Source organism: Syngnathus leptorhynchus, chromosome 17 (assembly GCF_054491065.1).
Source record: "Syngnathus leptorhynchus isolate UIUO chromosome 17, UIUO_Slep, whole genome shotgun sequence".
Taxonomy (NCBI): Eukaryota; Metazoa; Chordata; class Actinopteri; order Syngnathiformes; family Syngnathidae; genus Syngnathus; species Syngnathus leptorhynchus.
The window spans coordinates 2,519,182-2,533,509 of NC_141211.1; the positions used below are offsets into that span (position 1 = coordinate 2,519,182).

The 14,328-nt window shown below is 49.1% G+C and overlaps 1 protein-coding gene across 2 annotated transcripts; it reads left to right on the forward strand.

Moving 5' to 3' along the window:
• The first annotated feature begins 116 nt into the window (after positions 1 to 116).
• Positions 117 to 13,914, forward strand: fnip1 (folliculin interacting protein 1). Of its 2 annotated transcripts, XM_085936332.1 has the most exons (18): positions 117 to 355; positions 4,143 to 4,272; positions 4,733 to 4,879; positions 4,951 to 5,051; positions 5,113 to 5,187; positions 5,262 to 5,356; positions 5,959 to 6,042; positions 7,045 to 7,116; positions 7,841 to 7,976; positions 8,086 to 8,287; positions 8,515 to 8,600; positions 9,344 to 9,490; positions 10,055 to 10,224; positions 10,560 to 11,769; positions 11,860 to 12,025; positions 12,149 to 12,349; positions 12,433 to 12,548; positions 12,667 to 13,914. In XM_085936332.1, the coding sequence occupies exons 1-18, from the start codon at positions 270 to 272 to the stop codon at positions 12,743 to 12,745; spliced, it is 3,303 nt and encodes a 1,100-aa protein (XP_085792458.1). In that variant the 5' UTR covers positions 117 to 269; the 3' UTR covers positions 12,746 to 13,914. The 2 variants fall into 2 exon arrangements, with proteins under 2 accessions (XP_085792458.1, XP_085792459.1); XM_085936333.1 differs by lacking the exon at positions 5,959 to 6,042.
• The last annotated feature ends 414 nt before the right edge of the window (positions 13,915 to 14,328 follow it).

The window sequence follows — 14,328 nt, forward strand, 5'->3', positions numbered from 1 at the left end:
AAACATCAACACTGGGGGCACCCATTGACCATGTGGTTCACGGTCCAAAAATATCTAACCAATCAGATAATTCCCTCACTACTCGACCAATCAGAAAAAAAGAAGCGGCAGCACGGTTGCCAAGCGGCTCCCGTGACTAATGCTTGTCATATGACTACGACACCCATGGAGGCAGTTAGAAGGAATAAGACTCGCTCGTGGATTTGAGAAGAAAAAAAAAAACTGGGAAAAGGGACTTTGTGCTTTTTCCCTTCCATTTTTTGGACAAAATGCCACCGACTCTCTTTCAGAAACTTTTCAACAAGAAGAGCGCATCTTCTCCGCAGAGATGCAACAAAGAGGAGCCAGCTTTCAGGTAGCTCATGTGGATCTCTGGGTTCGTTACGAGTAAAGTAATGGCGTTTATTACCTCGATAACTGTGTCGATAGTCGATTTACGCTTTGCGGTGTTCATTTTAGACCGCGTAGGTTTGGATTAACGTCAGTTAAGTGTTCTGGCAAGTGGACGACATGTTTAGCCTGTTTGTCGGGGGGGGGGGGTGTTAGCTGTTAGCTGGGCTAACTCCGAAGCTAGCGTCTTTATCGCCATTCAAGTCTTCAAATACTTGACGTGAGACGTTAACTGTGTCGCTTTGACCTCAAAACAGCCCCCAGTTGAGTGTGTGCGCGTGTCGCGTGGCCTCTTTTGTTGTCGTTTCACGCGGTGCGTGACGATATAAACTCCAATGGGTTCAAAGTGCATCTCGCGCCTCCGACTTGGGTGTCGACGTGCGGAACGTGCCATGCGCGACTGGCTAGCAGTCTGGTTTGAGTGACGTCATTACGTGGCAATGGACGGCTCCACCGCTTGTTAATGCGGGGTTATGGAGGAATCCAAGCGTGTGACGTCACATTATTTACATGCGTCTGCTTGTCACGATTGTCGTTGATGAAGTGTTTTCGTATAAGCTTGTGCACACACTTGGAGTTGATTTGGTTGCTGCAAAAAGTCGCCGTTATTAACACTGCAAAGCCCGGTACCCAGAGCAAGCCCTGCGGAATACCAGCCAGGACGGTGCTTTGGCCGACCCTCTGAGTCCCTCTCTCGTTTCCCTGGGTGAGGCACATGACCCCAGATGGCATACTGTACATGTCATCAATCATATAAAAACAGGGGTCATGTGATCGACATGACATTGCTTCTTGCACACACACTAAAAACTGCATCCGATTTATTTATTTATAGCGTCCATCCCCCCCTTGAAAGTTGGTAGGCGAGAAGTCAGGTTCAGGAACGGGCTTGCATAACTCTGTCATGTGAGGCTCGCATCAATCACAGGCGTGTCAACTGTGCGTGTGTGTGTGTCAGTCACACAAGTCACAACAAATACGGCATACATGTTTGTATGTGACTATAGAGCCTGTCAACTTAGTGTCAAGTTGCTTTCAGGGTTATTTCAAGTGGGCATTTTGTGGGTTCTCAGAAGTGCAGGTTCATGTTCAAGCTGTATAAAATTGACCAAGTTTTATTGAGGATCCTATGCCAAAGTTTGTCATTTGTTACAGATTTACTGCCAATGACAATGTAGTCCCAAAAAAAAGCTCATGATTGCAGAAATACAGATATGCTTAATAGGAAAATGTCTTTCCGCACAGGCCAAAGCAGCAGACATGCAGGTAATCAGTCAGGTGCTTTGCTTTCTGCCTCGAGGCAAGTCAGGATAATAGGGGAGAGTTCGACTCTGTCAGGGCGGGTGGGGCATTCATTCGCTAGTCCACGATTGGGTCATGGCCCATGCAAACTTTAATGTTAAATGCCACATTTGATTCTTAAAACGGGCGGATGGGCCAGGTTTGAAAATGTGGCTGAGATGTGTCAGGTAGAATGTCGCGGGCGGTATTTATGTAACCGCCCGGTCGGGCAAGTGTGGCAGGGCGGCGGTGGCGTTCTTGTCAAGGCTCTTTGAGGTCAGTTAGCAGGCCGGCCGGGCGGCGCTGACGTCAGAGCAGTTGAGGGAAGCAGCCGAGCATGCCTGCAGTTTCTCGCTCCATGGATGTTGCAATGAGGCGGGCATGCTGGTATCATCTCCTATAGTGGTATCATCTCTGTTGAATACGATCCCGGCAAGAGCTGGCTTTTATTCCACTGGTGCTTTACAGACAGAAGCAACAATTGTGGAATGACCTCAGAAGCCACCTCAGTCAAACTACTGTACCTTTAACACAGTTTAAAAAAAAAAAAAAAGCCAGTTTTGATGGGCAGCGCGAAAGGGGCTGTAAACAAGGAGAGGCAGTCAGCAGGACGTCGTTAGCCCGCCGCTTCATTCCTGCCACTCGCACCGCAATCACCTGACACGTCTCATGTTGTGTGAATCCAGTCAGCCGTTATTCTTAGAGGCTGAGCGAGCGCAGATAGGCGGCTGCCGAGCGGGCCGGAGCGCCCGCTGGAAACACTGGCATCGTCGAAACCATGCCCAGGTAGGAGCTGCTAAATATGGCGATCAGCTGGGTTTTCATTTTACCGTCAGTTGATTTTTTTTCACAACTCGAGGTGCGGGGGGGGGGGTTCCGTAAAAGAACTACAACGCAGTTAATCTGTGTTTTTTATTTTTATTTTGAACCAGCAGCTCAAGCATGTGATTCTCATGTGGCGCTTTTATGAATGACTCGTCGCTCTGTGATCGTCACAAGCTCTCGCTTCCTCACTTTCGCACACCGCCGGTGCTGCTTTTTGGGTACTTTTTTGACCCCGGTCTTGTTACTTTGCCTTGGGCTAGCCTCAGAATCAAGTGTCCATTTTCTTCTCCCCCCCCAACACATCTTTGAAAGATGTGCAGGTGAGGCCGGGCGAAAATCGGTTATAAATGACAAGATAAAATCGATTGATTGCCCAGCCTTACTTTACTTCTTTATCTGGATTATTTTTCATTTTAATTCTCAGTGGCTGTTGTTTACAGTTAGTGACAGAATGTCTTTGTGTCTTCCTTTGGCTCTGTCCTCTTCAGAACAAAGGCGGCAGTCAACTCGCCGTCACCGCATTGTGCAGAGAATCGCCCTGAATCTGTAAACAACGCTTGGCAGGATTTTAGCAGGAAATCTTAACCACCCCTGCCAGAAACATAAAAGTCGCCATGCTAGCGTAGCATGCCACTTTACGCCCGATGTGTAATCTTACACACGAGAGCTGGATCGCCACCCGCGGGAGGCCCGTATCGTGCAATTTGAGCTCATTATGTAGGCCAGGTCGGTATTATGTCACACACTCAGCGCTCTTAGATCAGGAGGCGAAATCTAAATCCCCGTTCCCCACAAACACACGGAGAATGTTGTAGTGAAGTTTTTTGGCCCTTTAGCTTTGCACCTAATTGAGGTCTCACCGCCAACATGTCCCCGCGCCGGTTTAATCTTTCCCGAGTGGGAGCGCAACGTGTTAATGCGGCAGCGCAGCTACTCGGCAAGCCGCCGAGGTAAGAGCTTTGGCCGAGGCGCCTCGTCACTTGACTGCGGGGGGGGTCGAGGGTTCGAGTGGACTGGCGAGTGGAAGCAAAGGTGAATCAAGAGCACGTGATTGGCTTTTGGAGAGAATCGACGGCGCTCATCTTATGACTTCCTTGTCAAGACAAATGACTGCTTTCACAAGCTGGTGTCAAGGTTGCGTCACATGACCTGCCCTTTCTCAAGTCTTGTCTGTTTGCAGTAGCAGCAATTTGTTTGAAAGCCTGACCTGGCGCTTCAGTCGGCACGATCATTTAGTTAGTAGGTCATGTATATTTGAGTTTCCTGGGGGTGGTGTCTTTTAAACAGTTTGATTTGGGCTGGTGCTAACTCCAATCATCAATAACAACTTTTTTAAAGGTTTATTTCTTTGTAAATGCACAACACATAGTTTCATCATGCAGGTAAGGCACGCACGGCCCATCCGTCTCAAGCGTGGCGGTTGCCTGGCAACAGCCCCGGCCGGCCAGACTGGGGAAAAACAGCTCCAATTTTCCCCGTCTGAACCGATCCATTGAGTTGAGGTCAGGACGTCGTGTTCTTGGCTCGGCTTTGTGACGACAAGCCGAGACAGGCCTTGGTGTTGTTAACGTCGCTTCTGTAAATCAAAAATCTTTTTGAAGTCATTTCAGGCATATTTAATGACCATTCTTTTTCTGTCTGTGTAGCTGGACGACCCCCCAGCTGGAGCCCAGTCACATCCGGCTCATTGTCTACCAGGACTGCGAGAGGCGTGGCCGCAACGTGCTCTTTGATTCCAACGCCAAAAAGAGGGGCACGGATGACGCCCACCTTCCCGTGAGTCACGTGGTTGTGGCAGAGTTGATGATGGATGGGTGAGGGAGGGAGAGGAGGAGGAGGCGGAGGCAGTAGCAGCGCTGATAGTTGTTGTGCTGCATTTCTCGCTTGCTCACGAGTTCCCCGCAAGAGTCATATGACTGGGAGTCACATGCTGCTGGCCCGTGTGTACACAAATCACACACGCACGCACGTACGCACACAAGCGCACATTCCTCCCCGAGTTAAGAAGCACATGACACAGGCTGCTTTCAGATAGGCTGCCTCCACGCCTTTGTGACCTTTTGACATCATGATTTCAAGTTGTTCGGCACCAGTAACTGCAGCAAGCTACAGAGTCAAGACGCACGTATTTTATTTTTTAAAAACCACTTGGTGACATGGATTCAAAATTTCTATTGCAATATTTTGAGCAACTGTCACTATATGAATAAAAAAAAAAAAAATCCTATCTCCTCAGAGCACAGAGGGCCAGTTGAAGATGTTCAACAAATATTGCCGGCTTCGACCCACGGGGGGCAGCAGTAGCTCCTTGGACAGTTCCTCCTCATCCTCCTGCGCGTCGGAGACGTCCAGGGAAACCAAAGAGCAGGGGCTCCGCTTCCAGGTAGCACCCATGAAAAAAAAAAACCCAAAAAACATCCCCCTGCAGTCTTTTGAACCGGCGTACATCGACAGGGTTCGAGGTGTTCGTCCGACGTGGTCATGCTGGGGGAGATGATGTTTGGATCGGTGGCCATGAGCTACAAAGGATCCACTCTGAAAATCCACCAGATCAGGTAAAAGAGCAAAGCCCGCATTTTGATGCGAGGATGTACCTAATCATCTGTGTCGCGTCAGGTCGCCACCACAGCTAATGCTGAGTAAGGTGTTCACAGCCAGGACGGGAGGAAGCGTGTACGGCAGCCTCAACACGTAAGTGTGCGCACACACGCACGCACTCACGTCGTTTTGTCATTCTTATCAAAATGATCTGCCCCCTCTCTCAGGTTACAGGACAGTCTCGAGTTCATTACGCAGGACAGCGGCAACACTCTCCGGCCCGATCAAAACGCCGTGCCAAATAATCTCCTGGGAAACATAGGTAATCATAGCAACCAAACACCAACAGCCACCATGAGGTGTGTTCATCCTGGAGAAAGTGTGTGTTTTGTGGCAGGTCTTTTTCTTCTTCTTACAATTCAGCCCCGCGGCCAATTTGGTTGCGGTGTCTATCGAGAGCAGAGCCACAAAAGAAAGTCGAGCCCGAGAAGACAAATTTGGGTCTAAGCAGCCAGTTTGCCAGCACTTTTTCCTTGTAGCACTTTTCCCCAAAAACTCAAGCTGGACCTGTTTTATTTTATGAGCGTTAACGATGGAATCGACAACAAAAAGTGTTGGAAAATTCTTGTGCGCCATCTCGCTTTCTTTTTCACGGAAAGTAGCAGTCGCTGCTGTTTTTGCGTGCGAAGGCGGCTTTCCTCTGCTCCAGGTCTTCGTCACGTTTTGTTGTTCGTGCCCGACTAAAAAGGTCCGCTACCAAGACAGGAGGGCGCCAACTTTCCTCCCAAATTGTTCACTAACAACCATTTTTTTTTCTCTTTTATTTTTGTCCGTCCGCCTCCCTCCTGTCATTCCCGCTACCCCCACTCTCTTTCTCTTTCTTTCTCTCTTTTTCTATCTTGTATCCATGTCTGTGCCGCGCAGGATTTTCTCAGCTCTGCAGCCCTCGACGGGCCTTCTCTGAGCAAGGTCCGCTGCGTCTCATCAAAAGTGCATCTTTCTTTTCAGGTTGGCGCTTACAAAGCAAAAAAAAAAAAAAGAAAGGAGAAAAAAAAAAAAAAGAGAGAGAACAAGGCCAATCCGTCTTTGCAACCTGCATGTTTTTGCTGCCGCTTCTGTTGTGTTTGGACACTTGACGACGGCATGTGGCCATTTCTGGGGGATGTGTTTCAATTAAAAATGTGAAACTAAAAACATAATTGGTTTTCTAGTGATTGGCTCATTTTGTATTCCTCCCATAATGGCAAAAGCCTGCGTGTGTTTTCTTGCCAGCTGGTGCACGCGAGCAGGCGGTTCGGCGTTCTTTGCAGTTTGGACTAACTCACTCGCTTGTACTAACCAAATGATTGCCTGATTTTATGATTTTTGTTTGTGTGTGGTCAAATCAATGATTTTGTGTTCACTCACATTGGAATGCATCCACCGAGCAATGCTTTGTGTCCGCGCGCATAAACACGCTTGCACGCGGTGGTTGTGAGAATGTCAAAGACCCACGTCTAGTATTGCATACGCCCAACAACCTGTTCTTCACTACAGGCTGCTGGTTTTCAATATTTTCTCCCCACAGTCGTAGAAGCATGAAGTCACCATTTTCCATCATTTTTTTACCACCTGTCGCATTATCAGTCCCCTTTCCGGATTTGACCAGACAAGAAGTGCACTTTTTGTATTTTTCTCCTTCTTTGCATGCGGTGGGTGTGCATGATGCGCTGTCGTGGAAGTGATGACACAAAGGCAACCGATTGCACAAGGCTGGGTTTACTCAAAGTCAAAAGCCACATTGACGAATGTGCGGTCGAATTGACTATATGAAGGGGGGGTGTCAAGTTGATTGACTCAGTTGGACAAGAACACAGTTTAAATCCAGCCTTAGACAGAAAATGACCAGAAAATCTCCACTGGTTTTGTATTTGTAATAAGCACCTCTTTAAATTTCCTGCTCATTTGCTGTCTGTATGACTTTTCTCATATTTGATGTCACCCTCAAATCATCCTCTCCTCTCTCGCCAGGCCACAGTCACCCCATGGATATGCCGGGCCGAGGGTTGTACGACGAGCGGGACAGCGGCATCGCTCGCTCAGGTAGGCCCGGCCGGCGCTCAACGACAGTTACGCAAGCCAAGGCTATGTTTGGACCTGTCGTATGTAATCCGTTCAATCGCTTTACCGTCCGTAAAGCTTTTTATTTGTATTGCACACGATCTTACACACGAGCGGTAAGGATGGCGCTGATGCTTTCCGGACAAAGCCCAGTCATGCACTCGATTTAAATTTAGCGGCACTGAAAAGCCGCTCCTCATAAATGGGCTTCTAATTCAGGCCTCACCTCACGGCCACACACGCAAATGCGTGTGTGTACGCATGCCTGACGTCCGTCCACCGCACAGTTGAGTCTATTTACAAGATCCCCCTCAGCGATGCGGGAAATCCTACACGGGCTCATGTGATGGGCTCATATTCAGCGTCTGTGGTTTGCACCGTCAATCCAGCCTGTCTATCAATAGGACGCGTGCGGCTCTATTAGGGGAACGCGAACCCACGTCTCTGTGAAATACAGCTTAGAAAATGTTTCAAAGACGTGTCTTGAGGAACGAAGGGGTGGCCAACGTATGGCTTGTGGGCCACATACGGAGCAGTGAGCGTCTCCTTCGGTCCATTTATTTACAAAATGTATTCAGGATTTTTTAGATTAAACTTTTTTTTTTTCATCAAATAATGATAAATGATTAAAAAAAAACGTTTCAAATGAGAATAAATGATTAGAACCCATGTTTGACATGTATTTTTGTTTTTTTTCTTCCTCCAGCATCGCTGAGCAGCCTCCTGATCACACCCTTCCCGTCGCCGGGCTCGTCTCTGACCAGCAGCTGTGCGTCCAGCTACCAGCGACGGTGGCGGCGCAGCCAGACCACCAGCCTGGAGAACGGTGTCTTCCCGCGCTGGTGAGTGAGCGTCGCCGGCCCAGAAAAGCAGACGAGTCGGAAATCGTCGTGACGCTATTGAACCATTGCGCAACGCAAGATTTCCAGATTGTACCATGTTCACCATCAGGTCGGTGGAGGAGAGCTTCAACATGTCGGACGAGAGCGGAGGGCAGAGCTTGGGCTCGGCGCGCAAGAAGAAGATCGCCATCGGCGTCATTTTCACCATGTCGCCAAACACTGAGGAGAACAGCCGCTTCCAGGACTTCTTCTTCTCACACTTTCCGCTCTTTGAGAGCCACATGAACAAGCTCAAGGGCGCCATTGAACAGGTGAACCTTTTGGACCTAATGTCGTGTTCAGTGCCGTTGAAATAAATCAGCAAAATGTCATATTGACTGACGTTGAGGCCGTAACTCACACATTCTGTTGACTTGGCAATGCCACACTTTCACTCAGCATCATGGTCACATCGCATTCCTCGCTCCCCGCCATCCCTTAAATTCCAAAGTGTCATGTTTCTAAAAATTGAGTGTGTGTTATGTCACCCTGCCCTAAGGCCATGAAGATGAGCCGGCGGTCAGCTGAGCCCAGCCAGAGGGCCTTGGCCTACAGCCGCATGGTAGATGGGCTCAACGAATTCAGGTAATTCTTTTTTTTTTTTTTGAGTCAACCTGACCCACAAAATGAAGGCCTAATATTTCAACACAATGGGTCAATTTGACCTCGAGTAAAATAGGTGGTTTAAGTCAGCCCAAATCTGATAAATCCTTTGACTTGGCATGCACACAAGGACCACACACACACACACTGGTCATATGCCCCATGGCAGACAGCCCACATGTGTGGCAACCCTATCTAACGGACCCCCCGACCCTATCCCGACCTAGTAATAGTAGAGCTGGGTACAAACAAAATACCTGCACAATCTCACCTTCAGACTTGTGCTAAATTTAAACATGCTGGCCCTTTGCCTTTTGAAATGCTTGACATTGACCTGATGGAACATTACAAAACCGCAGCACATGCCTCAAGCCTCGCATGCCCACGCTGCTGTGACGTGGGTACACACGCATGCTGACAAAGTTAAACCGCACACTTGGCCAAAGCATAGGCGTTTATATCGGGCCTCGTGAGCTTCTCTTGCTGGCTTTGAAACAATTTGATGGGATACACAGCAGCGCTCAGGTCCCTGTTTCCATCGCTCGGGCCTGCGGAGATTCCCACCAAGCCTGGCGTCCGGCCGAGACGTGGCCACCCCGCCACTGGAAACTTCTTGCAGCAGGGCGAGTGGGGTGGGGGTGTCCACAGCGAGGTCTTGTTCTCGGACAATAAGAGGTCTGTTCTCTCCCCCCCACCCCTCTCTCTCTCTCTGTCTCCCCCTGTAGGATGACCATATGCGACCTGTACAGCATGCCCCGCGTGGTCGAGCCGGTGTGGCTGACCATGATGTCGGGCGTGTCGGAGAAGAACCACCTGTGCAGCCTCTTCATGCGAGAGTTCTCACTGCTGATGGAGCAGGCCTCCAAGAACCAGTTGAGTGACGCGGCGGATTCCGACCGACCGGTTTGACGCTGGCCCCAGTTCGCCGCCGCTCACAAATTGCTTATTGTCGCGTCGACAAAAGACGCTGCTGCTCGTGCATGCGTGAATCCGTTGCAAAGGCCTTCTATTGACCACAAGCCAACGTCCTCAGCACGCGACGCACAAGTGCAACACATTTCGAATGTTGATGTTATTATTTATTCCATATTTGAAAGACCCCCCCCCTCCCTTTTTTAACTTTTCAAAAGATGATTATTTTACATCTTAACACCAGGGAAATGAATATATTAAAAATGATTTCAAAAAAATATTCAATTTCCATCCTCAACCTTAATCAAGTTATACAACGATATTACCGTTTACGTTGTTGACTTGTGCGACACGTGACCGGCTGACCGCCATGTCAAAGTGGAGTCATGGGACAGGAAGGGAAGTAGATGCTTGTTTAGAAATGAGAAGTGAATCATGCCGCAAGAATGTGAGTGAGTGAGGGTGAAATGGTGTCTATGCGCGCGTGTTTATTCACCGTTTGCTTTGTCTTGTGACGTCGGCAGGTTCCTCCCGGCGCTTCTGACGGCCATCCTGACCAACCACTTGGCCTGGGTACCCACGGTCATGCCCAACGGCCAGCCGCCCATCAAGATCTTTCTGGAGAAGCACTCCTCGCCCAGCGTGGACATGCTGGCCAAGACTCACCCTTACAACCCGCTGTGGGCACAGCTCGGTGAGAGATGTGAACAGGGACTGTTTGTAATGAGGCATAAGTGTAAAAAAAATGACTAGAATGTCAGTCCATAGATAACAGAGTGATAAGTCACAGTTATTTTTAGTTTAGAAAATAATTCCTCACAAAAACAGATGGCATAGTTTGATTCATTTAAGCTCTACAAGTTGTATGTGCTCAAGTTGGTTCATGGGGACACCAAGTGGTCAGAGCCAAGAACTGCAATGCACTCGGGCAAACGGTCACACCCACATTGTGTTTGGTGCCAAGTTGTGAAGTGGGACGGGAAAAAGGAAGCTAAAACGTGTCACTAAGGTCACATTGCACGTTCCCAGGTGACTTGTACGGCGCCATCGGCTCTCCCGTGCGCCTGGCCCGCACGGTGGCGGTGGGCCGCCGTCAAGACCTGGTTCAGCGCCTCCTCTACGTGCTGACATACTTCATCCGCTGCTCGGAACTGCTGGAGACACACATGCTGGACGGCGTGGAGGACGAGGCCATCGTCATGCCCGGTTCGCTCATCACCACTTCGCTGCGCAAGGGGGAGGTGGAAGAGTCGGACTACGTGCTGGTGACCGTGCACAAGCCCGCCGGCGACTACTTGGCGGAGAAGGAGGACGAGAGCGAGAGTGACGGCGCGGACGGGAGCCAAGTGTTCCGGATTCTCCGGGATGACGCTTGCCGGACTTCGGAGGAACCCGAGGGGCCCCGCAGGGAGTCTGGCAGCCCGTTGAACGCCGAGGTCCGGCTGGAGACGGTGCTGCCCGTGGGCTCCTGCTCCCCGAGGGAACGGGGAGCGGACGTGGGCTTGGCTAGGGACCCTGTCGGAGCGCCCCTGCTGGGCTTCCCCCCGGAGAAAAAGCCTCCGGATAAGAATTCCCCCCCCGGATCCACCATGTCGGGTCCCTTGTCACTCATTGTGACGGAGGAGCCGGCCGCCAAAGTCACCTTCCTCATCGGGGACTCCATGTCGCCCGAGTCGGACACCGAGAGCCGGCGGAGGAAGGTGGAGGAGGACATGAAGAAGCACAGAAAGCTCCACCATCTTGCGCCCCCGCCACAGGACGCCCCGCTGTCTTTGCAACGGGTGTCCAGCAAACTCCCTCAGTGGAACCCCGACACTCCGGATTACAGCCAATTCGACGAGTACTTCTGCTCGGAGAACCCGGTGGAGACGAGGACGATAGACGACGTGGCCAAACGGGAAGAGGCTAACGGCATCCTGGCCGCTCTTTACAAAGACCTTCTGGACCCCTCGGGGGCCGAACACACCGCCTACAGTGGCGTGGAAAACGCGAGCGACTCGTCGGACAAGCAGAGGAGGTGCAGGTGCGCCTCGACGGACTCGTGCGACAAGGGACTCGTCTTGTCCGTGCCCGTCCTCCATCGGGACGGAGGCCACGGCGGTGAGGACCAAAAGTGCAAGGCGGCGCCCCTCAACGACTGGGAGATTCCGCGCAACGAGAGCTCGGACAGCGCGCTGGGAGACAGCGAGAGCGAGGAGACCGAGGACTGGCAGGAGGAGGTGATGGTGCCCTTCCCAGGGTGAGTCTGTGAAGGTTTGAATGCATTTTCACAATGTCAAATAGTCAACCTTTCAAATAATAGGCATTTGTAATTCTTTTACCCCGGCAGCTCCAAACTGGTGGAGAACTACTCGAAGCCTACCATCGCCAACTTCGGCCGCTCCTTGTTTGGGGGCTACTGCCCCACCTACGTGCCAGACTTTGTACTGCACGGGATGCCCAGCGACGACAAGCTACGGCAGAGCCTCATGGCTGAACTCACGCATGCCGTCCAGGTGAGATGCATATTCAAACTGGGCTCCACAGTTTGGATTTCTATAGTATTTCGAGGGGTTTCCTTAAATCTCCCAAAGTGTGAAAACAAGCGATGCCATGACATCCGCCGTTGTCGTACGCAGCACCCGGTGCTGGACGAGCCCATCGCCGAGGCCGTGTGCATCGTGGCCGACACGGACAAGTGGACAGTGCAGGTGGCCAGCAGCCAGAGAAGAGCCACCGACGTGGGCAAGCTGGGCAAAGAGGTGCTGGTGTCCAGCTTGGTGTCGGCGCTGCTGCACTCCACGCAGCAACTCTACAAGCTCAACTTGTCCCCCAACTTTGTATGCAGTCGCATAATACTTTTCATGAGGTTTTCACCTTGTCAAGCGAGGTCCCATATTTGACCAATCTCTATGGTCCTCAGTGCATCATGCACCTGGAGGACCGTCTGCAGGAGATCTACTTCAAGAGCAAGATGCTGGCCGAGTACCTGAAGGGTCAGAAGAGAGTTCATGTCAAAGAACTGGGCATGGTCTTAGGGTGAGCACCCAGTTTTATTCTTATATTCTGTACGGTGGGGGAACAAAGTACACTCCAAATGAACTTAAGGAAGGAAAGACGAGAGAATTATGTATGTTATTATTATTTTTTTTTTCAGAATCGAATCGAGCGACCTCCCGCTTCTGGCTGCCGTGGCCAGCACGCACTCTCCCTACGTGGCCCAGATCTTGCTGTGAGGACGAGGGAACGCGTCTTGGCTTCCTTTTTCTTTGGAGACCTCAGACTGTTGCTGCTGACAGGTGCAGTACCCCATCACACCACAGGAGGGTGCTGGTGGGCAAGAAAAAAAGTGTCACGTTTGAATTTTTTTTTTTTTTCCCCTTCGGACACCAAGCCAAAGACTTGACAAGTTCAGGAGTGTCAGGACCTCACTGAAAAGAAGCTAAATAATGCACCACCAGAGTCAAGTCAGAGTCGTAGGAGAAATAAAACGTATATTTTGGTGAGATGTATATTTTCAAAGGAAAAATTTGTAATCTTACAGAAATATTAACCTGATGATTGTAAAGACTTCTTTGCTCTCAAATAAGCGACTAAGCGGTTCTCGAACACACTATTCGATTCGGACTTTATTCTGGTCATGTCGTGATATTATAAACTTCTTTTCATTGTGGGCTTTAACAGTCCTTGGTACTTGGTTAACTTTTAATTCAAAGAAAGACGCTTTGAGGTAATTTTCTATTCAATTTTGTGCTTTTTCTGTACAATCTCTGACAAGCCAGCTGCGGTGAAAAAAGTATTTTTAAAAAAAAGGATGCCAATTGATTTTTTCCAGCTTTTTTACAAGCCAAATTGTACCCTTTCCCTCCTGTTTTTACTCAAATATACCATGACAAACCGGTTCCGAAAATTTCCAAACTACCTCAGATGTTCTTATGCATCGCTCACAAAACTACCCCGAGGTCATATATTAAAAATAGATCCATTACTTTTAAAAATCATTTAAATTGTTCCCTGTTGTGGAATTGTTGCTGTCTATTTTACAACCAAAACACAAAATGCTGCATATGTTCACACTTTTCTACCTTGTTTACGACGAGGCATAACCACGGAGGGTTCCTTTTCCTTTTTTTTTTCTTTTTTTTTTTCCAACAGTGTTTTCATTCTTTTGTCTTAATGGGGAAATGATGATGTCATTGCAGGCTTCCAAACAGCCGCTAATGTTGATTAGCACTTGTTGTTTGTGTTAAAGGCATCCTTTGTATATGACTAAGTTATTTTTGTGGACTGTACAATTCATTTCCATGTATTTATACCTTTTCAACAATTGTCTCCTCGGAAATATATCTTTTTCCCAATTTTATGGGAATGTTGTGCAATAAAGATGAAGACATTTGGACATAAAGGGGTCTCCTGTTTTTCATGTTTTTGCAATTGTTAAAAGAACATCCGCATTTTATTAAACCACTAGTTTAATGCCAGTGCAATTTTTGGGGATTCTTTTATTGTTAAAAACTTGGAAAAATGTACAGTACCAATACAAATTCACAAGATGTTGAATCATTTTAGTGGTCAATTTAATGAGCAATTATATTTAATTATTAAATAATTACTGTACCATTTCAGTCGGTGGTGGTTTGATTATTTTCACCACGTAAAGCTTAAGCCAACATTGGATGCCGCTCCACACTTTCCACCCCACAACGGGAGAAAAAGTCGAGCAAAACGATCGCGCTTTGCCCGTTATGCAATAAGGCGAGCGCAGAAAGGGAGTGTCCAAGTGACTCAAATCACGCTCCGTTTCTTGTCATGACACGAT